Raw genomic sequence first — 24,249 nt, forward strand, 5'->3', positions numbered from 1 at the left:
AGTTTTCACGTCGGTATTAGGCTACTCAAAACGTTGCCATTTTTGTCAGTAAGGGTTTTATTTTGGAAAAAGCCTACCGGATGTCTTCTTTAGTAGTCTGCCTAGCTTGACGCTGGTATAGATGCGTAGGGGGGCTTCTGTCAAAGACAGATGAGGACCTGTCGAGCTGTCAAGTTTTGCATCGTCGTTATTTATTTATTCATCGCTACATCCGCCCCTCAGAATGGGGAAGAAACCTCTTTCACTCTAAAATAAAACCGCCCCGTCCTCCTCGGCCGCTGCGCTGTCTACGTGCGCCATTTACGCACACACCCCCATTTCTGGCGCAGCGCTGCGCTCCTGACGCTCCAGCACGATCAGGCGCTTTGGAGAGCGGACAGATTGTTTTTTTGGGAAGTCTCGGGTCAGCGACGGAGAGGAAAGAAACATAAAAGCATTAAATACACAATATAAAAGTATTTTTAAAGTGCATTTAAAGTGAATCTGAGACAGTTTGTTGGATGATGTGCTTCTAATTTATAAAAAGAAATGTAGGCTATTTATTGAGATTGAAAAGGTAGATTCTTCACCGTAAATAATATTTAAATATTTAAATAATATTGCAATAGGGAGTATGTCTCTGATGCTCAATAGTGAGTTTATAGCAAATTTATATCTTTTTTAAAACTCCCGTGGTATCACTATAATATTCCCACATGTACTCATAGTTTTGCTGTGATATTTATAGGCCTATAGCATTCTTCTAAAAATATTATAGGATTGCTAAAGTATTTTTTTGTAAAGGCAGCCTCTTGTGTTTATCTCGTGTTTATTTTGAAGCAACTTAGCAACAACAGCCCCAACTACGCCCTTTCCGTGACGTGTCGCCAGAAAAAAAAGAAAAAAAAAGCCTGTTTATGAATTTGAGAATTTCACTCGGTGACTAATCTAGAGACAAACTGGCTGATCAGTGCGGTGAAGAAAACGAAGCGACGCACAGCAACATGATGCTCTGACAACACGGAAGGGGATGTTTCTATTTATTAACCCCTACATGGAGCAAAGTAAAGGGGGAAAAAAATCCTGACACATAGTGAGTAGATTCATTTCAGTCATCCAGGTAGTAAGATGTCCAAAAAAAATAATAAAAACAAAATCTACAGGATTTAAAATGAAGAGTTGTAGACGTTAAAGACTCATCCGTGAGGCTTCATCAGTTCTATTTAGTCATTTCTTCATTTTAAGTCCAGTGAATTTTTATTTTATTTTATTTATTTACTTATTTTTTACATGATACATATTGTTTTTCAGGTGAAATATTAGGCTACTGTCAGGCTCAAAGCAGCCTGCAGTGACGGCTTTTGGCCAGCAGGGGGAGTCATTTGGTGTGGATAGATAGACAGACAGACAGATAGACAGATAGACAGACAGACATACAGATAGATAGATAGATAGATAGATAGATAGATAGATAGATAGATAGATAGATAGATAGTGAACAGGTTTGTTTGTGCAGTTCAGCAGACAGATGATGACAGGAGCCCAGAGCCGCTGTAATTATAACCTCCCTGCTCAGCAGTCGACCACAGCTCTGACTAGACACAGCGGCCTGTGATTGGTGGCAGAGAGCAGATAACCTCTTTTTATGTTGCTCAACGTCGATTTGGATTGTTTTGGTCTGGTGAGACGTGAAAATGGATCTTGCAGGGAGGGTTAAGCCGAGCTGCTCCCCAACAAAGACAGTAACAGGTCTGAGAAGGTTGCTAGACAAGAATACACACCCTTAACAGTCCAGGAGGCTGAACTGAAGGAGGCACACAGTTCAATGATAGCCTAGTCGAGTCTGGTCTAGTTTATGTATATAGCCCTTTATCACACTAATAGGAAAGTCACAAAACAGGTCGGAGAAACCAACATTTTGGAGAAAAAAAAAGTTCCTGCGCCTCCCACAGAACAGACAGTCATGTCAGAATAAGCTCATATTTTAATTCCATGCTCTCCTTTAAATGCATTCATCATGCACTTTATGCATTTGCAGTCCCATGTTATATTTGTACTGTGTGTATATATATATAAGATTAAGATGTGAGACTTTGCTTTTAGCCTAACCTCTCATTTTGAACTATTTCCAACTTCCAAACCACAACACAACACCGTCTTTACCATGAGAGTAAAGAAACCCGGAAATAGTGAGACGGAGGGTGGACCGTGTGTGTGTGCGTGTGTGTGTGTGTGTGTGTGTGTGTGTGTGTGTGTGTGTGTGTGTGTAGAGAGAGAGAGAGAGAGACACTGACTCACTCCTCTCTCAGCCCTTGGGGAGAAGTCATCGTATGTCTGACTTCATTTCTGCTATTCACTTGGGAATATTCATAATCTTTTATTAATAAGGATACTGCGCTTCTTTCCGACAAACTTTGCGGACACTTTGCGGCATTTTCCCTCACCGACACACGGCGTCTGTCGCGCGCGTTTAGACTGAATAAAATGGTAATAACATCGGTAATATCAGTTGCATTCACTCACGAGGAGCGATAAGAAAGTCTTCTACTTCGGATGTACGGCAAGAAGAGGAAAGATTAAGCACGCGGCGTCCTTTGAAGAAAACACCGAGCAGCGCGAGCTGCGGGAAGAATACAAATTAAACTGGTCAAAGAAAACGTCCGAAAACAACAATGTATTTCACTGAAACTGTCTCAAGGGAGAGCTAAAAACCAAGCAGCTTTATTTTTTTTATTTTTTTTACCAAGCTGTCCATCTTCCCCTTCTTCAATATTATCAGTAATAGTTGAGCTATTCGTGTAATCAGCAGCTAAACTGAAGGATGACAGTGAAGCTGGACTTTGAAGAGTGTCTGAAAGACTCACCCCGCTTCAGGTAAGAAGCCTTTCATCTGATGTACAGGTCGATTGAACGGTGGGTGACCTATGACCTCCAGACAGGGGCAGATAACCACCATTATGAACCAAAATCAATCATATTTTAAGAAAAAAAACATTAATTTATTGATTTATTTCCTCTAAAAACCTGTCTTCATGCAGCCTATATCAGTTTGATGCTACTTTCCATGATGTACACTTTACATTTCCCTTCTAAAGTTTTATGTCAGGCTAAAAAAAAAGGTTGGTAAACTCCACTCTGCTGATAAAAAGGTGGGTAAACTGTTAAGGTGGGTTCACCCTCCACTATATCTCTGGTTTACAGGCCTGTGTTGGAGTATTCTTAGTGTCTGTTAGTGTGGCTTTCCAATCTCCAAAATAAAAATCCCAAACATTTTCATGCAAGTGGACGCTGAATGATTTTGTCTAGTAGTGGAAGAAGTGCTCAAATCCTTTATTTAAGCAAAATACTTTAATGGAATATTACTCCAGTAAAAGTGGAAGCCCTGCGGTCAGAATTCTACTTAAGTAAAAATATCAACGCATGAGCAATGAAATGTACTTATGTATCTAAAGTAAAATCATTCATTCTGAAGAACAGTCTCCCATTTTTGGTGTTAAATTTTCTCTGCATTGACCTGTAAAGGTAGGTACTGTAGGTCTAACTGCTCAGTCTTTCCGTTAGGTGATTTTAGCTTTGATAATGTATCATATTTTATGAACTTATCTGACATTTTATATGCAAAACCTTATTCTGCAAAGTAACGTTTAACTTCAGGTGTCAGAGGAGTGTAGTGGAGTAAAAAGAGCAGTATTTCCATTTGAAATGTAGTGGAGTAAAAGTATAAAAACCTATTACGTAAATGGAAATACTCAAATAAAGTAAAGGAACCTCAAAATTGCACGTAAGTACTGCACTTGAGTAAATTAACTTACTCTCCACTACTGGTTTTATCAGTGTGTGATGCATGAGGTCAGTTTAAACTGCTGATGCCATTGCCAAACTCCGGGTCGGGTCCTGTCTTGTCATTTCCAGCCTTGGGTCAAACTAAACTCTGTCAGCCGTGACGAGCCGCTGCAGCCTGGAGGGCAGCAGACACTCATCTGCTGCCTGACCCTGCTGTGACTCTCCCGCTCTGCATTCTGATGTGTCACTGCACCGTAGGAAGACACTCGATATCAGGGCCGGGCAGGAATCCGATATCACCGTTTATCGTCTTTCAATAGAATCATATCCTGGATGAAATAGTGATACTGAGTTATCGTGACACACAGTTCTGTTGTCTATTTATCACACATTATAATGCCATGCAGTTTCAATGCTATGACCATCAGTTTGATCATTTAACATGTGATTCTGCATGTTGGCTGATATCGTAACATATCAACATCAACAGTACACATCATTTTGTACTTATGAAACCTCTTAGCTGCCTCTTAACGAAGCTTTCATAGCAGACATAGGAGCTCTCCCGCATCTCATTTATGATCCATTTTCTTTCAACACACAAGCAACATCTGCTGTAATCAAAAGGGAAGTGTCGCTAAGTCGGTTTTGCAAGTGGCTCATGAAAGAGGTTTGGCAGAGCTGGGTGTGCCTCCTCGATACTTTCTGGCACGCCGCCTCTTAAGAGAGCAGCAGTGGATGGAGCCTCGTCCTCCATTTGGTTTGGCATTTTTTCTTCTCTGTCTGTCCTTCTTGGTCTCTCGTGTTAACGGTGGTCTCTCTCCCTCTCTCTCTCTTTCTCTCTCTCTCGCTCCCTCTCTCCCTCCCCCTTAGTGAATTTACGAGGCTCGCACAGTGGTGGAAAGTTTGAGTTGTGGCAGCTGCAGTGGTGAGGTCTCGTGTCAGGCCGAGAGCAGGGGGAAGGAAAGTAGGGAGAAGGGGGGGGAAGGATGGGTGAAAGGAGGAGGGAAGAGGCCGCAGAAAACGGCTCAAGCTGTCAGACGTATTTGCAGATACTCAAGGAATAGAGAGCCGAACGAGCGGAAAAAGCAGAGAAGAAGAAGAGGGAGCCGAAGGGAAGAGAAAGATAGGAGACAGAGTCGGAGTACTGGCACTGGCAGGCCTGACTCAGAATCTGCTCGGGACGCGCTGGCTCAAAACTGCTGCCTCCTGTTGCTAGGCGATGGCGGGGTGGGCGGGCGCTGTGGAGGGGAACAGGAAGAGAGGCGAGATGTACCGAGGTGATCAACAGGAGAGACAGGAAGTGGGGATAACCGCGACGGAAACTCAGATTCAGCTCTTTCTGCCTCTTGATGCGCTCTCTCTCTCTCTCTCTCTCTCTCTCTCTCTCTCTCTCTCTCTCTCACACACACACACACACACACACACACAGAGTCTCAACACTGTGACACTAATTCAGGGAGAACTGAATAGGACGTGTCTTTCAAGTGAAGCGATCTTTGTGTCGTCCTCTTTCAGTGTTTGCTCTCTCTTTTCCTCTCTTTTCTCCCGCACCGCCTTAGCAGTCTTGTCATGTAAAGTCCGGTCCTGTTTGAACGGGGACGGTCCTGAAGTGACCTCAGACCTCGATGCAAACGTCCCTGCACTAACAAACAGACCGCCAGTCAGACAAACAGATACTGTCTGTCCCTGCCCTCTCTCTCTCTCTCTCTCTCCCTCTCTCTCTCCCCCTCTCTCTTTCTCTCTCTCCCTCTCTCTCTCTCCCCCCTCTCTCTCTCTCTCTCTCTCTCACCCTCTCAGGCTGGCTTGCAGCCTTTAGCCCACTCAGTTTCTTCCCCTCTCTCTCTCTCTCTCTCTCTCTCTCTCTCACCCTCTCAGGCTGGCTTGCAGCCTTTAGCCCACTCGCTCTCTGTATCTCTTGTGTCGTTGGTGGAAGGCGGCGGAAACCACATGGCAGAGCTGTTGATACGAGAAGAGGCGAGACAGAGATACTGACTCGCACTGAGAAAACCGACAAACTAGCCGTACATCAGGGGCTTCTTCTCAGGCCCTTTGTGTGCGTGTGTGTGAATAGATGCTTGCTATTAAGATTTTCAAATAATCTTAAAAACAAGTACATGAATAGGATTCAGCCAGAAAATAAGTTCACATACAGAAAAATCAAATAATCAAAGATAACACAATAAAATCCAAGAGCTTATTTTCATTGTGGTTCTCAATAGATGTGCAAATAGACGTGTGCATAGATGTGTGAAAAGGCCATCAAGCATACTAAATTTCTCCCTTTACTTTCATAAAGAAATACTAGCAAGAGAGCCTATCGTTCCAGTATGTTGTTAATCGTAACGACCTTTGCAACTAAGATTTTGTGTGTGACTGTGTGACTGTGTTTCTGTGTGCGTGTGTGTGTGTGTGTGTGTGTGTGTGCGCGTGTTTGCCACTTCCAGAGCTGACATTGAAGTGGTCCAGAGTGATGTGAGTGAACTGGAGACGCGACTAGACAAGGTGAGACACACACACACACATGCAAAGCCAATGGGTTTGTATAATACTATACTGAGTCATGCTACATTAAAGAATGTTCTCTCACACACACACTCACATAGAGGAAGTTGTCAGACGATAGAGTACGCACACACGCCTCTCATGGGAAGGACCAGCGAAGTGAGAGTGGGAGCTGGGTGGCGATGTGTTTTTATCTGGCAGTGAAAGGGAAGCAGCTTCAGGTGCTGCTTCCCCATCGTATTGTCCTGCAGACTGACCACAGATTGTTCTCACAGCCTTAATTCCCCATTGTGTGTTTAATGTACGGCATGTGCTGTAGTTTCATATCTATCATCGTTTACTAGAGGTTACAGATGGTGCGTTTCTGTTCCCTGATGACATCGGAGCGAACTGTAATCAGAGTTATTTGCTGTAAAGAATATAACTCTGTCGTCTAGGTTTCTCCCTCTTCTTACACAGTATATCCTAACAATCTGTTCCTAAGTAAATGTTTATCGCCATGTAGTCCTTGAACAGGTGAGGAAGGACACAGCAGAAGGATAAGCAAACATCTCACTCTGGATAAGAGCTTCAGCTAAATGACTACAGACAAAATATACTCAAAAATTGTTTTAAAAAAGCAAGCAAACGCCCTGCTGAAGTGTCCTTGAGCAAGACGCTGAATCCCTACTAGCTCCAGGGTCGCCGCTCTGTATCTGAGCCTGACCTTTGACCTCCCTGCAGAGGGGAGCAAGTAGGGAGGTAACGATTCAATCTAACAACGATTCGATTTCAGTTCTTTCAGCAAAGAGTCAGTTGCATCATAACATTTCTCATTCTGCCCACGATTAGATCCGATTCGATTCATTTTGATGCTTCCAAAAAATATAATAACTCTACAGATGTAATTTGTAAAAAGTTACTTAACTGATTCAGCCAGCAATAACTAAACATATGTAAACCTTACACCAAGGTGCTAGTTCAAAGCATTACACTTATTTTCAAGGCAAAACCTAAAGCTTCAAATGACAAATGACAATGAATTTTGTAGCCTGCACCCTTTCCATATGCTATTTTCCTCTGCAGAACAGAGAGCTCACAAAACACTTAATATGATATTAATCAAAATTAACGGATCTCAACTTTTCAAATCGATGCAGTTGGCTTTCCAACTTCGCTGCAGGGTTTTTTGCATCCCTAGGAGCAAGCGAAAAGAAAATCTCCCTACAAGGATCAGAAATGTGCCGCTTTATTATTGTGAGATTAGACAAATGAAGCGATCAGGATGTTTTTTTTAAGTATTCAGGATGTATTTGACTGCAGTGCTGCCCAGATGTGACAGCGGTCTGTGTGTGTCTGTGTTGTCTAGTTGGTGAAACAATGCCACGCCATGCTGGAGGCGGGCAGGGCCTACTGCCAGACCAGCAAGAGCTTCGTCAACGGCCTGAAGGAGCTGGGACACCAGTGCTCCGGGGACAGCATGATGGGGGTGAGTGGAACACACTGACATACCGGCTGTCAGTGAGTTATTTAAACAGTCACAGTATCACTCATGTTGTGTTAAAACCTCGACACAAAATCTGTGCATATCAGTTTGTGTCGCGTTTACTCCAACAGATGTTTTTACAACTCGTAAACGCATCTGGAATGTGACAGTTTTATTTGTTTCTTCCAAACAGTCATATTGTGGATATCCTATACAATCATTTTCTGACATGATTATGATGATGGATAGGACACATATGGTCAAACTTTGCCAAACAAATGATTTGTTGAAAGTACGTGTTATCTCAAGTTAGACACATTGCCATTAACGGCTTCATTAGTGGCTATAAATCAAAAGTGTTGTAGCATCACAGCCTGCAGGGTCCAAACTGACTGAGTGTCTGGGATCTTAATGCATAAATCCTTATCCTCTGCTGTGGGAATGAATGAGACTGAACAGATTGAATTGAACCTGGATCACCCCAGGCTATTATCACAATCTGCACTATAATTACTGAGCTGAGGTGGCTGTTATGGCTGAACATCATTGAATTATTGTAAAAAAAACAAAAAATGATGAAATGACTTCTGTCCTGTAGGAATGCTTGGAAAAATTCTCCAGAAGGCTGTCTACCATCTTGGAGGCCCAGGGGGTGAGTCTGTCTGTCTTTCTGTCTGTCGGTCTGTCTGTCTGTCTGCCTGTCTGCCTGTCTGTCTGTCTGCCTGTCTGTCTGTCTGTCTGTCTGTCTGTCTGTCTGTCTGTCTGCCTGTCTGTCTGTCTGCCTGTCTGTCTGTCTGTCTGTCTGTCTGTCAGTCTGTCTGTCTGTCTGCCTGTCTGCCTGTCTCTCAGTTTCTTTGCACCACAATCTCCATTCCAGTTATGCCGCTTATCAGTCACAGTATGCAGTGGTATTTGTCCGGGTTAACTGTGTCCCCGCCTTCTCCTCCTAACTATATCTCTCTTTCTCTCTCTCTCTCTCTCTCTCTCTCAGGAAGTGATTGAGACCACACAGAAGTCAGTCAAGTTGAAGCTGCAGAGTTTTGTGAAAGAGTGAGTGGGCTGCTTTTGGCTGCCTTCCCCGTCTGTTTCGTGTAATCCTTTTGTTTTATGATGTCTCCGTCCCACTAGCAGCTATTTTTCTCCGCATAACTTCTAACGCACACAGCCACCTACTTTTGGAGCGAGCCACTCCCTTGCATGCCTTCAGACCATTAGCACACCCCATGGAAATATATTAGAGGTTTACGATCTGCATTTGCTTCTTCCATTCCCCTTCTCCTCTCGATTTATCTTGCATTCTGCTCTTTTTCTGTTAATCCAATTGTGCTTTATTAGATAGGATACAGTGGGCAGTGAAAGGGCAGATCAAAGAGAGAGAGGAGGGGTTTGATGACATGTGACAAAAGTCATGAGCTGGATTTGAACCAATGACACAATATGTTCAATGTGCCTTAACCCACTGCACTTAATCTGCATGTGTTGATCTTGATATCACATGCTGAATAGGAATTCCTCTGTGTGTTATGTATCCTCCGTTATGCCCCCTTTAAACTAAAGAGAGAGAGAGAGAAAGGTATATGCAATGTTTATGGTCTTGCCTCATTGAGGTTATAGCACCCGTGCTTCACAATCGTGTTGGATTCCCAACCTGATGGCTAATCTTTGTCAGCCTGGGAACAGCCTGTAAATTGCTTGCCACACCCACTTTTGTGTTGAAAGAAAACAAAATGTCATGGATGAATTACAGACAAATCTGTAGCTGTTTTCCTCAACTGTCCCCTGTCATACTTGTCTGTCAAATAAAGGTAAGATACTAGGGGAGGAGGGACTTGTAAATAAAATCTTCCATCTGCTTCTCATCCCGTACCTCCGCTCCATCCGCCCTTCCCTCCTCCCTCCCTCTCTTTACCTCTCTTTTACCTCTCTTTCACCTCTCTTTGCCTCCCTCCCTGCCCTCCAGGGATGTGCGTCGGTTCAAGGATGTGCGTAAGGAGTTTGAGCGCGGCAGCGAGAGCCTGGAGGGCGCGCTGGCCAGGAACGCTCAGGCTCCGCGGGGGAAACCACACGAGGTGGAGGAGGCCAGCAACGCTCTGCTCAACGCACGCAGGACCTTCCGGTCCGAGGCCCTGGACTACGTCCTGGAGGTGAGAGGATGCACGATGAGAAAGATATGATGTTGTATGGGATGCTGTGTTACCATGCAATACCATGCTGTACCACATCAATCATATTAAACACTCAAAACAAAAGCCTTCTGTTTCCCGCAGGCACAAATCTTGTGCACAAAAGCAGCCTTTTTGCATAGCATATGCACACATACGGTGTCCACACAGTCAAAATGGTTTTGCTAAATTAAGATAAATGTTTTCATTGATACATGTAAGTGATGGCAAAGTTAAAATGACAGGCGACTTTTGGGGAGAGGACAGAGCGAATTTAGAAGGCAGTTGTTTGTAGATCAGAAGATGAGCAACTGCAATTTTCCCTTTTAAATAAATTCAGACAGGCTAATCAATGATATAGAGACAGAGTGAAGTCCTGTAGTAGAGCACAAACAGAAAATTAGTCACATAACCAGAGTGTCACAACAGCGCTGGCACCAAAAAGATAAAATATACAACAGCATCTCTGATTGTGGACCTGCTTTTGTGGCGTTGAATGATAACAGGCTCGCCGCGGGGTTTCCCTCCAGGGTTTGGCTCGGGGCTCCTGGGGTTTCTGATTATGAAAAACATGCACGCTCTCTCTAAACACTGTTACCTTTTGTTCCAGATTAATGTCATCGAGGCCAAGAAGAAGACAGACATTCTCATGGCGGTGAGTTTATGTTGAAATGCTAAAGGTTGAATTGTTTGTTTTGTTTTTGTACCTCCCCTTGTAGTAGTTTATTTCTATTTGGCCTGATATTACATACAATAGTGTTTGTTGTAGTACTTGTTCACTTTGTCTATCTTATTGTATATCTTTGTGCTTTAGTTATTAGTGCTGTTTTGTGTCTCTTTAACTCCCTTCAAGCCTCAATAGGCCATGCCATGGAAACAGAAAACTAGGTTGAAAATCCCACATAATAACTGGTCTCAGAGGTTTTCTGGGAGGCTTGGTTGCTGAATTTCTTGTTTTCTTGATATCTTGTTCTGTGCCTCTACCCTTTGAAAAAGTTGTTCAGTGCCACACAGGACTTCTATTTCACCCTCTTTCTCTCTGGCTTCCCATGTGGAAAGATTTCATTTCGTAGGTATTAATTAAATGAGCATTATTTGAGCATGTTGGGAGCGTAATTGAAAGGCTGCGTAACTCACAGCAAACGACATGATATAATAAGGATATTTATGGATATTCAAACCATCACTTAGCAAGCGTCTGCAGCTACTCATATCTATTTGAAAATGACCAGATTCATGTAAGAATTCTCTTAAACGCTCTCCCTTGGTTCCTTGCAGATGCTGTCGCTGATGGAGGCGCAGGCTCAGTTCTTCCAACAGGGCCACCAGTCTCTGTCGGAGCTGGACGACTATCGACGCACGCTCAGTGAAGAGGTGAGAGGAAGTGGTGCAGTACTCTGGGTCTGAGTTATATGTAATATGGTATGATTACGTCATTTGGTTTGACCCTGCACCCAAAGATATTCTCATTTCTACTGGTACATTCCACCATTAATGTGCCTAACATTTTGCAGTTGCATCACAAACCTTGTAGCAAACATGTCAGGTGGCATCATGGAGGTCCACTGGAGAATTGGCTGTGTGCAAATAATGCTGAAATAAATAACAATCAGGCAAAAAGAAGAGAGATATCTGAAATAGATTATTGTGGTGTGGCTGTACATCAGTTAAGTAATGTTGTACGTAAAAGTGAATAGTCTGATAACCAAATTTAGGATACTGTGACACAGTAAACTGTCTTTAAACCTATAACTAACCCAAGAGCTGAGGACTTCCAATATGGCCGCCAGAGGGTGCGTCACGTCACCTGAAAGCAAGCTAAAATTCCTCTGCTGTTCAAAGTGAAAAGAAACATGGAATACTGTCATCACAATATGATGAAAGGCAGAAAGAGAGATTGAAGGTAGAGTAGAGATCATTGCAGGGAGAGATGGGATGAATGCAGCTGCAGAAACTGTCTAGATGCTGGATTGGGGGAAGAGAAAGAAAGGAAAATGTTTAGAAATAGTCAAGTTTGTTTTACCCAACTGTCCCGCTGCTCTCTGAGCTACTCTAACTCAACTCAGCCAGTCTGGGAGTAACTGCATGGACAAACAGTTTATGATGAAGGCCAAATTGTTTTATAGGTTAATTAGATCAGCCCAGTTGTTGACATCTTTACGGGGGCGGGGCGGGGGAGTCACAAGATGACATCACACATTCATCGTGACAGGAAAAAGTGAGCACTGTCGCAACAACAGGAAATATTTCACATGTCTCTGTGTGTGCGAGTGCGTGTGAGACTATGTCGGTTGCTCCTTGCCGTGACTGTGGAAATGGGAAAAACTTTCTAGTTGTGTAAATTAGTGATATTGCTATATTACTGCTGCTTGAAACAGGTTTGAAACAGGAAATGAATTGGTGAACTCTCACTGGCCCGATGAAACCACAATAAAGCTCTTCCTACTTCAACAGGACATGATGAGAAAGAGAGTAAAGAGGGTGAAAGAGAGACACAGAGAGAGAGAGAGATTCAGAAGTATAGTGTGACTCTGCAAGAGAAACCACTGATGTTGTTCCTCAATTTGGCACAGGACACAGGGAGAGGTTCAACACTTCCTAATTCCTGTTTCCTGCAGAGCAAAGTCTGGAGTGATAACCTCTGTCTCCAACCTGTCCATCTCTCTCTCTCTCTGTCTCTCTCTCTCTCTCTATCTCTCTCTCTCTCTCTCTCCCTCATATATATGTAAAGTATATGTACTGTAGGAGGGAGACAGGAAAGCGAGGGAGAAAAGGTGAAAAAGCAGGGTTGGAGATAGACAGGAAATACAGAATAGCAGCTAAATAGACAGGAAAAGGAAAAGAGACACACGGCAGCATGTAGCTGAATTCAAGTCCATGCAGTCAGACTTTCCAAGACACTTGTCAACGAATGGGGAAGCCCTGACCGACTGTCTTTTAATTACCATTCCAACATCGACCATCTCCTCTTTTGTCTCAGTTATCCTCTCCCTTTAACATGTTCTCCTCTCTTTTTCCCTCTTTATTCTCTTTTCCCTCCTCTGGTTTTTGTCATATATTTGTATTAAGGGATGGTTTATGTAAGTGTAGAATAGGCGAGACAAACTGATATTTCGATTGTTGGAACGGGTTCAAGCCCCCCCATGTTGAAATACAATCCCAAAATCATATTACGTTATTGTCATTATTGGAAACCCAATTGCGATAGCTGGGATGTAAACACCGTGTCTCACCTGCTGTTGCGATCAGAGCGAGTTCTGTGTCCGTGGTAATATTCATCTCATTCTATTCATCCAGCGTATTTGTGATCAGAATATTAAGATGCATATGAAACGCAGCCAAATACAACCTTGACCAAGATACAAGCTAGAATCTGCAATGTAAATGCACTCAATCTGTCTCTCTTCCTCATAATCAAATCACAAACATGATTAATAGGTAATTTATTATTATTTAATTTGATTGAAATATTGGCAAATGCTTGTCTTGACTAAAATTGTGAGTCAATTGTTGATATTAGCTATGCAAAAAACATAATTAAGTTTAATTTATCATGACAGTAATCATGACAATATGGTTTATTTGTTTTATTTTTCTCTCTTTCTGTCTCACAGCACACTCAGCTCGTTCTCAACTCTGCCAGGGAGAAGCGGGATATGGAGCAAAGACACGCTGCCATCAAGAAAAAGGTAATAACTCATTTAAATAAACACTTTGGAAATAATAGACATTCCCCCACAAGAATCCCAAGTTTTAAAGGAAAGCAAAAAAGCAACACCCAGACAAAAAGATTGCTACACTTTCGATTGGTAACAATAATTCGCTCTCTTTCAAATCTGTGCTGAGTAATTTCAGTGATGGAGAGTGTCAGTGTTTTTTAAATGTGTCTTGCTGCTAGGACGTGTCCTACGACGACTCCATCATGGATTTCAATGCTGATGCGGCGAACGGGATCGCCATGGAGGGCTACCTGTATAAGAGGGCTAGCAACGCCTTCAAGACCTGGAGCAGGTACAGCTCGACCTACATTACATCTCACACACAGAACCGCAGTGGCTTTTTTCTCTTTCTCTCCGTCTCACTGGATATAGACTTGATCTCAACTACATTTTAACATATTTTCCACACTGTGTGCTTGTGAGGAATCCCCTTTCTGTCCCTTCTCTCTGTCTCTTCCCCCCCTCTTTCTCTTTTACTTCTTTTGAGCTTTTCCTTCATTTCTTGATAGTCTACTACTACATGGTTTTCATGATATAAGGCTTTTGCATCCGTATTTTAGGATCTCATCTAAAAAAAAAATGGTTGGCTGGTACGACAATGAATCTGAAGGCTGGATTATTGACCCTGTGACCTTTTCGTCTTCTCTCACTGCTTTAGGCGCTGGTTTTCAATTCAAAAAAATCAGCTGGTGTATCAGAAGAAATTCAAGGTGAATTTTAAATAAATGCCACTGCTTTACAAAATCATTTCTTAAAGGGCGATCTACTTGAAAGGCGTGAATAGCCTGCTGCTCTAAGACACAAAGAGAATATGAGTTCCACTTAAAGACACACAATTGCACACACACACAGGCTCACACACACACACACACACACACACACAGCCTGACCTGCATGTTTTTTCCTCTCTCAGGACCAGCCTACAGTTGTGGTGGAGGACTTGCGTCTTTGCACAGTCAAGCCCAGCACTGAAAATGAGAGACGGTTCTGCTTTGAAGTGGTCTCCCCCTCCAAGTGAGTGTGTGTGTGTGTGTATGTGTGTGTGTGTGTGGGCATGCGTGTGTGCATGCATCCGTGCATAAGGTGTGTGTGTGTGTGAGTGTGAGCGTTGGCTGCAGTTGCATTTTCGTCATTGTTATTGCAGCTGAGCCTGGATTCGATTGTCTTGGAAAGGTGTGTGTTTGGTGGGGAATAATCAGCAATGTGCGTGGGGAGTAGTAACACTGAGAAGTATGGGGTTTACCAAGTGTGTGTGTGTCTGTGTGTGTGTAGGAGCTGTCTGTTGCAGGCGGACTCGGAGAGGCAGCAGCAGGGGTGGATAAGTGCCGTCCAGAACAGCATCGCCTCAGCTTTCCAGGAGCGCAGAGAGGACCCACACAGCCCAGTGAGAATACACACACATCTACACACACACACACACAAACACACACACACACACACATTATCTTCTATATGCACATTTTTAAGTGGGAGTTTAGTCAGAGGAAATGTGTAGGAAGATGGCCACTTGGTGCTTTAATGTCTGTGTGTGTGTGTGTGTGTGTGTGTGGTTATCAGAGGCAGCGCTGCAGCTCGGTGTCGGTACGCAGTATGGGAGGAGGAGGAGGAGGAGGCGGGGAGCAGGAGAACACGGGCCGCGAGGCGCTGGGGGAGGTCCAGGCGATCGCGGGGAACAGGCAGTGCTGCGACTGCGGAGAGCCCGGTCCGGACTGGGCCTCCATCAACCTGGGCATCACACTCTGTATCGTCTGCTCCGGCATACACAGGTGCACACACACACACACATATACACACTCTCCTCTGTCCTGTTCCACAGTAATATACCATTAAATGCGGAGCTGGAATTAGAGTTACAATGAAGGTTTCCCTCTCTGACAGGAGCCTGGGAGTCCATTTCTCCAAAGTGCGCTCCCTCACTCTCGACTCCTGGGAGCCGGAGCTCATTAAGGTAATTCAACCTATTAAGTACATTATTATCTTTGATGTACACTCAATTACAGAAACCAATTATCAGCCGTTCTGTTTTTAAAAAGCACCACAGAGACTAAGGATTAGGACTAAATTAATTTCTCAGAATCTCCAACAACATCAATTAGTACTGAATTCAATTCTGATTTTTTTTTTTACCTCCTTGCTTCCCTTAGTTGATGTGTGAATTGGGAAACACAGCCATCAACAGGATCTACGAGGCTCGCATTGATGAGATCACCATCAAGAAGCCCCACCCCTCCAGTCCCAGGTACAAACAGCACTATCCAACATCCAGACAGAAAGCTTACAAACCTGATCAGCTGGGTTTCTGAGAGTGAGACAGTCATACACATCAGTACCAAAAACAATGCTGCTGTAACATGTCAAGTCAGTGATAACTCTGCCTTGGGAAATCTATTTACGAACTATGAAGATTTTCAGATAGGCTTCATCAAGCTATTGACCAAACATGGCCATATGTGCATCTGCAAAAACACCCAGCAGAAGCTCAAAAATATACAGAAATACACCCTTCATCCCCTCCTGCTGTTACAAAGCTGACATTGCACACAGGTTTAATTCTACCAGTGCACAGTATTTACAGATCTCATCCAAGACAGGTGGATTGGAGATTCTAAATTGCCCATAGGTATGAATGTGAGTGTCTGTCTGTCTGTGTTGTCCACCTGCCGTCTGCCCAATGCATGCTGGGATTGGCTCCAGCCCTCCGGATTAAGCGGGTAGAGAAAATGAATGGATGAGTTTTAATAATATATCCTCTTGTCAAGAAAAACCTATATACTTAACGTTGGTACTTGATTATATTAGTCTAAGAAAGAGGCCTACAAATCTCTCAAGCCCTATTTCTTGACTTCCTCTTCTCTCCCCTCTGTTGCGTAGCAGACAGGAAGTGCCGCAGGTACACGATGCAGATGGTTGGTGTCGTAACTTAAGTGTCCTCAGGAAACTTGCCGTGCGGCTGCATGCTTTCCGCAGCATGAGCGTTCAGTCTTGTCTTGTTGTCATGTGTTGTCAGCTCGGTGGTTTGAGTTATCTGGTCTTACAGCCGATATCCATTACTTCAGTGTGGTGCTTCGTTTTGAAACATTAGACTTATTGCAGTGTTTCTGTTTTCATTCTGTGGACTGAAGATTTTGAAAATGACAAATTGACAAATTGACAGACCAAAGACTGACAGTATGTAGCTACTAAATATCAGTTTAAATGTATTTTGAAGCTGTAAAAAAATATTTGCAAACACTGAAGGGAAGGAGACTTATATTTTGAGTAACAATGGGTTCTGAAAGATGAAAGAAGTATTTTGAATATACTTAAAATTTGTTTATGGGTAAAAAAAAAAAAAAGTCTGTATTTCAGCCAGGTTAACTACTTACAGAAATTTCTCTCGAGTCCAAAATAATCCAAACTCTTTCATTTAACTAATTTCATTACTCCATTAAATGGGACTGAATGCCTGAGGGAGATTTCTTTAGCATTCTTGTCTCACAGCTGTACAAGCAAGTTGTGGAATCAAGCTGAGAACAAGTTCAGCTAGAAATGCACTGACCAACGCAGCCCGGCATGTAGGCCTGTGTCTTTTTCAACATGGTTTGGTTTTGTGAGTGCAGTTTCTCTCTGTCTCACCCGTTCTCTCTCCGTCTCTCAGAGGAGACAAGGAGTCGTGGATCCGGTCGAAGTACGTGGAGAAGAAGTTCATCCAGAAACTGCCAGAGACGGGCCGGAATCCCCCGCTGAGGCGGTCCAGTGCCAGGAGGAACCGGGCGACCACCCAGGACCGCACCGCGCCCCGACCGGCACTCAAACCCAAACCCAACCGGGCCACTCTGCCCCGGGTCACAGGTAAACACCCAGAGATACAGGAAGCGTCCACTGGCTTTCCTTGAAACCTGGATACTGATAAAGGTTTCTAGGAGTTATAATAACTCACGCGGTTGCTGTCTAATTCATCACTCACTCACTCCTGCTGATTTCAACAGAACAGCAAGACACACACACACACACACACAATCCCCAAACTTGGTGATCCAGCAAAAGTTAGTAATCCTAGGGGCATGCTCTGCTGTATTTCGTGTGTGTGTTGCTATTGTTACAGTCAGCAGGATAAACCAGTAATCATGAAGGCATGTGGCATGAAGGCTCTCTCTCTCTCTCTCTTTCCTTAGGGCTAAGCCCCAGTGACCTTGTCCAGAAGAACAATACAGGCTTTCACAAAGGTGAGATAAAACACACACACACACACACACACACTGACAAAAAGGAGCATGTATGGGATGCAAGCTTCAACACACTGCCAAAACTTCCGACTAACAAAACTTTGCACAGACTAGCAGTTTAAAATCTGTTGGAAAATCTTCATAGCTGCTTAAAATCCTTCCAGAGGTGGCAGCAATGTTCCACTTTCACCTATGTAGATATGGGCTAGTTTTGGAAAAAGCTTGAAAACATTCTTATTTCTTACGAGGAATATTTGTCAAAGCATTACCTTCTCTATCACATTATTGAGACACCTCTCACACAGATGAATTAACCCTCTCCTTCCTCCTCCTCCCAACAGAAGAGGAGGAGGTGGAGGAGGACCTCAGCGGCCTCCACCCGGGGGCGCTGCTGTACCGCTCGGCCGCCCTGCAGAACTTCCCCGTCATGGCCGACGCCTTGGCCCACGGAGCCGACGTCAACTGGGTCAACGTGGCCGAGGAGTCCAGCACCCCGCTAATACAGGCCGTGTCAGCGGTGAGGAGAGAGAGAGAGAGACAGAGAGACAGAGAGAGAGAGAATTGTCATGTGAAAACCTTGTAACTCTGATTGTAACCGATTATTGTGTTTTTACATCAATTGAAAGATTCCGTGTTCCTCTATGGGTTAAGAAAATTATACAACCGTTGGTCTGATGAAACCATTTCAAAACCCAGCTGAATAACTCTAAAATGCATGGCGGTCAAGCTGAAAAGGAAAGCTGTTTTTCTTAGTTCCTGAAAAGTTGACATTTTGGAGATACAAGGTTTTCACTCGACAGTTAAGACTGAGTTAACTCTCTGTCTTTGTGTGTGTGTGTGTGTGTGCATGCGTCTGTGTCAGAAAATGGGAAATATATAGACAGTGTGTGTGTGACAATTACTTGTTGCAGATAATACTTACAGTTTGTTTTAACCTGCTTGGAGTAGCTGATCAACACACTTAAGATAGGTCAGATAGGTTGCCAATTACAGAAAAGTAATTTCATAATTGACTTTCAAATACTTTCTGCAATTATCTAAACTTTCTTGTATTCTCCTACGTGGCAAACCCCACCAATCTGGCACCTAAGTAGGCTAAAACAAACCATATAATTATTGGTCAGTAAATGCAGGCTATGTAGAACATGTGGTGTGTGTGCTGGTGTGTGTTTTTGTGTGTAAAAATCCACACGGGAGCTCATGTGTCCCGTGTCCTGCGGCCTTATCAGAACGCCTTGGCAGCGTGCGAGTTCCTGCTGCAGAACGGCGCCAACGTCAACCAGGCAGACAGCAACGGGAGAGGACCTCTGCACCACGCCACCATCCTGGGGCACACAGGGTAGCACACAACACACACACACACACACATACACAGACACATGTGACAGGCAGGATTCACACTCAGGCCTCCCACACAGGACGCACTGTACCAACCAGTCAGCCAAAATTCACCCTGACCCAAAGGAGATATTAGTTTACAGTGAGGGAGACCTGGAATTGGATCGTATCCCCTGTTACAGTGGTGCAAAGGTTGATTTTATTGAGGCCATGTGAAGCCATATATGGACAGTTTTACAAGTTCTACATTGGTCTTTGTGGGGTGTAGGGGGTAAGGGGTCAAAAGTGCAGCAGAATGCCTAAATAAAGGTTAAAAAAATACCTACCAGTCAGCCAAATCAGAATCCATGAGGAACCAAAGGAGATGTTGCTTTGCCACAAGAGTGAATCCTGTTAGCTGATACTTCATGTATCTGAAATTTAGGCTCTTGCCCGACTCGTTCAGGCCTTCCCCAGACCAAGCCTTGCTGCTAATTTAGAGCCCGAACCCTACCTGGGCCCAAGCTCAAAGCGTTTCCTATATAATCAATCAATAAGCTAGCAGCAACAAACAAGATAACAAGCCTGCAGACAATTGATCAAGGTAGGCCTATCACTCAGGACCAGCCGTCTAAAACCATCACACACAGAAAGTTCAAGCATCACCCACAGCACACTCAATCAATCAGGCCTACGAACAACTGATTAGCATAGAAATACACATAGGTCAGTGTCTCAGAAAACAAAGCAATTGCAGACAAGCGAATAACCAACTTTTACATCCACACACTGAAAAGTAAATCCACATAAGCCTCTTAAACAGCTAGGCTCAGTGCCCAAAACCACTAACAGAGCAGAATAGACATTTTGGGAGTTCAACTTCAATGAATCTTTGCCCTCTTAAAGCTGCACTAGGAAAGATTTTGATATAAAAATGCACACATCTTAGCATGTCATGCTGCCATTTGGGGACATGTAAAGTGTAGCTTTATACTTCAAACTGTAACACTTCAAAAACAATCTTTGCCAATTTAATCCTTTAAGACAACTGTTTGAAAGATGAAAAATGCAAATAACAATATACAGAGCCCAATATTTAACTCCTCACTCACTGTGCCCATTCTATTTAGTAGAAAATAAGCTTGAATGCAGCTCTAATCCTGTTGGGCTCTGGTCAGGTAACAGACTATTGCAGGATTAGTGTCAGTCATAATATAACAGTAAGCTTTATTTCTACAACACGGTTAAGAGCAAGGTTACAAATACAAAGTGTTTTACATGAATTTATCAGTGACAACAGATTTCTCGGTGGGGTAAGCGCAGCAGACCGACCCTGCCTGAAGTCTTGTAAGGTTTTACTCCCTCAGGCAGGTGAGATTTCCCTCTTATCTGGCTGGTAGATGTTCAGGTTTTTGCATGGGAGATTTGGGTGTGAATGCAGTCTGCTACACACACACACACACACACACACACACACACACACATATTTCACATGTCTCTTTGCTCTCCCAGGTTAGTGTGTCTCTTCTTGAAGCGAGGAGCGGACTACAATGCCAGAGACAAGAACCAGAAAGACCCCATCACTATCGCTGTGGATAACGCCAACGCCGACATCGTCACTTTGTGAGTGTTGGAGTGAGAAAGCTGCAATGTAATATGTAATATGAATAACAACAGCAGCTTTTCTCACTGATCTTTTTTTCCTCCGTCTCCTCTGCCTCTCACTCCTCACAGGCTGCGGATCGCCAAGATGAACAAGGAGATGCGGGAGATGGACGGAGCGTTTGGCCAATCAGGTCACTCAGGGGGGCAGGGGTCCGGGGGTGGGACAGGGAGTGGGATGGGCCACACCAGGAAGAGCCTCCAGGCGTTTAAGAACCATATTAGCGGGTGGGCCTTGGGGGGTCAAAGTGAGTAGAGGGGACGGAGGGTGTGGCGCTGGAGTCGGTGAAGACGAGAGAAGGGCATCGAGGCTGGAGCTGTTTGAGCTGGACGGCAACAATATGTGACATTTTTTGACTGTTTGTGTCAGCTCGCAGTTTGGTCGTGAGCTAAGAGGAAGGAAAGAATGTGATCTAGACTCGATGACGGTTCAGTTGTGGTGTTCGACCACTGTTCAAATGTCAAAAATATCCCAGACTCACCGGATTGTCGACGTCACGCAGCCTTTTTCTGCAGCGTCTGCAGAGAAATCATCCTGGCTTTCCAGGGCTTGATGCATATCATTCAGGGAAATAATAGTCCCACCTGAACACTTAGGGGGAAAAAAGGCTGGATTATGCTAGCATTTCCGTTACTTAAGTTGAGAAAGGAAAATTGCATTCTTTGAGAAAGCACATAATCTGATGCTTGTAAACCAAGTTGTTTGGAGGGAGCTGAAGAGGACTGTAACTAGAATATAGGGTACGACAGTAGAAAAACACAGTGTCCTAAGTCAAATGTGTGAATAATTAGACTTCTCAAAGGCATAGAGGAAAACAGGGATTCATTGATCAATAAAGACAGGGAAATGTCTTTGTGATGTTGTGAGAAATACTCCAAGGAGTCCACACTGCACTTTGAAGAACAAACGCACACTCATCCTGCACTTTCAAATCCACTAAATCTCTAAATACCAGACCAGTAGAGAATGTTGAAACTGGGTGTTTCCTATGTTGTTTTACAGTTGAGGTTTAACATATTTTAAATACACATATATATAAATATGTGTACATAAAACAGGCCTATAATAGGCCTATTTGTTTCTGATATATTGTGTAGTTGCACAGTGTGCTGGCAGCCTTTGGAAATCAGCTTGTACTGTTTTTTTATCGTTCATGTCTGTATGTACAGTATGTAAATGTACAGTATATTGGATTGTCTTCAGTCCACTGTTGATAATGTAAGGTAAATTCAACACTATATTTTCCCACTATTCTGTGAATAGTGATTGGTCATGTTCAGTTTGGCCTGTTTCACTGTCCCAGACACCGTCACACACTACCTGTATTTATTTACCACAATGACATGCTGAACACTGCCAGCCAAGTCCAAGAGCTCCTCGCTGTAGCCTTTGAGCTTAAGGATAACAGAGGGTTTTGTTTGCATTTTGTTATTTGGCTAGCTGCAAACCATCCATTCTTTCATGATTGTCCTCTAGTCAATTTCAAGGCTTTTATTTCTTAAAGATAAACCACAATTTGAGTTTCTATCTATTTTGCAATTTGTGTTTAACTCATGAAGGAATGGAAACATGGTGCTTTTGTCTGCTTGGAACAACTCTACACTGCTGGTCAGTATTTGATGTGCTGTGCTTTTTCATTGTGTGTGTGTCTGTGTCTGTGTGTGTGTGTGTGTGTGTGTGCGTGTGTGTGTGTATGTGCCTGCACACCATGTACTCATGTGCCTATGCCTTCTGCCCACTGAGATGTCCAACTGGTCTCATCCGCTTGCGCAGTGTGCCACCTACTGCATCCTAAGAGGTAAAGTGCATGTGCATGTGTGCGTTTATTTGTTCACTTGTGTGCTTCTTGCTTTAGGGCTGCAAGTCTAAAATAGTTCAGGAAAACTCAATTACCGACATCAAACTAAAATGTACATACATAATCACGTGAATTTAGATGAAATGCAGCTGTGCCGTACTAAAATGGAAGATGTGTTCAGAAAGAATCCAACACATTATAGGACATTAGGACATTATACTAACCCAATAACATGCAGTCCAGAAAAGCTAGCATTAATATGAATATTCAGGTTTCTTAAGCATGTGTCTAGGGGATTCCCTACATAGAAAAAGTAGACATTTGTTTTATCAGCCTGATTCCTAGAGATAGGGACTCAAATTCCTGTTTAAAGACGTTAAGACTCATGTCCTTCTCTCTCGTCTTTTACAGGTGATGAAACCTACCAGGACATCTTCAGAGACTTTTCACACATGGCTTCAAACAACCCCGAGAAGCTCAAACGCCGCAGCGCAGACCCCAAGTACTAACCAGCTGCTACTGCCTTTTTACAGTTACACACACACACACATACAAAACATGCTGGTATACACCCCTGGGTTGTCTTCACACACACACACACACACACTTTCCCTGGATACCTGCCACATGTTTGGTCATAGCTCAGCTGGTGTTGACTTCAGAGGCGCTGAGCAGGCCAACAGTGAATTCTTTGTGTTAACCCGTCAGACTAGAACAATTGTGTCCAAGTGGAAACACTGTAACAGCTTTAGGAGACCAGCGTGAGGCGTCTCTCTGTCTGGCAGAGGGCAACACATCACCCGGCCCGTATTTCATTTTAAATCTTTTTTAATAAGGTTGTTGGGGGTTTTTTTGTGTCCGTCCTCCGCTATTTCTGTTTGCCTGTAAAATACAAATTAAGTGAAAATGGAGGAAATGTTTGCTGCAAAGAGTCAGTTTTGGGTCAACTGTTTTTCCCTCAAATTGCAGTATATGTCGTTTTTTTATTTGGGATGTTTTTGCATATTGTTCATTTCCATTTTGTCTCAGCTGCAAGAGGTACTTAAGACTTGTATCTCCTGATTAAATAAAATGCAATAGAAAACTTGAGTGTGTTTTAAGTGTTTCAGTTGTAAACCATAAATTACACTAAACTTTGGAAAATTACTTAAATTATAGGTCTACATCTTTTTAACGACAATGTGTTTGATGCTGCTGTCAAGATCTGAAATTCCCAGCAGAGGGCACCATCATATTTGTGATCTGTTACCTATTACAGAACTACAACATACAGACTGAAACACTGAAATGTGTATTAGAAATAAGGACAAATGAATACAAAATCCATTATTTTTTATTGAAAGATTGTGTACAAAATACTGTATACTATGCCAACATAGTTATAGGCAGCCTGGAAGTTTGATAAGTGTGTTTGAGACTAGAAGGTCATGGCTTTGAATGTTGGACCACCAGGGGAAATCTAGGTGGTGAAACTGAACCACCAGTCGGACTAGGTCAATTATTCTGTAAAATGTCACTTGCACAAAGGAAGACCCTCACACAGACGGAAGAGCGTCAGTAACGCTGAATCAGCAGGTCACGCTGACCCCGTCATTACCTTCCTGCAAAACAAGTGTTCTTTGCCCTGCGCTCAAAGCCAGGCTTCTCTGGTTC

The 24,249-nt window shown here is 43.4% G+C and overlaps 1 protein-coding gene across 1 annotated transcript; it reads left to right on the forward strand.

Annotated features, from left to right (window-relative positions):
* Positions 1-2,259: 2,259 nt before the first annotated feature.
* On the forward strand, positions 2,260-23,685 carry acap1 (ArfGAP with coiled-coil, ankyrin repeat and PH domains 1). The gene is made up of 23 exons (XM_071909448.2): positions 2,260-2,853; positions 6,210-6,267; positions 7,616-7,735; positions 8,331-8,384; positions 8,724-8,782; positions 9,693-9,876; positions 10,505-10,549; positions 11,173-11,268; positions 13,509-13,583; positions 13,793-13,905; positions 14,272-14,323; positions 14,527-14,627; positions 14,886-14,997; positions 15,171-15,379; positions 15,492-15,561; positions 15,758-15,852; positions 17,251-17,444; positions 17,768-17,818; positions 18,160-18,335; positions 19,048-19,157; positions 20,648-20,758; positions 20,870-20,931; positions 23,008-23,685. The coding sequence occupies exons 1-23, from the start codon at positions 2,801-2,803 to the stop codon at positions 23,103-23,105; spliced, it is 2,298 nt and encodes a 765-aa protein (XP_071765549.1). The 5' UTR covers positions 2,260-2,800; the 3' UTR covers positions 23,106-23,685.
* The last annotated feature ends 564 nt before the right edge of the window (positions 23,686-24,249 follow it).

The sequence above is a fragment of the Centroberyx gerrardi genome, chromosome 23 (genome assembly GCF_048128805.1).
Source record: "Centroberyx gerrardi isolate f3 chromosome 23, fCenGer3.hap1.cur.20231027, whole genome shotgun sequence".
In the NCBI taxonomy this organism is placed as follows: Eukaryota; Metazoa; Chordata; class Actinopteri; order Beryciformes; family Berycidae; genus Centroberyx; species Centroberyx gerrardi.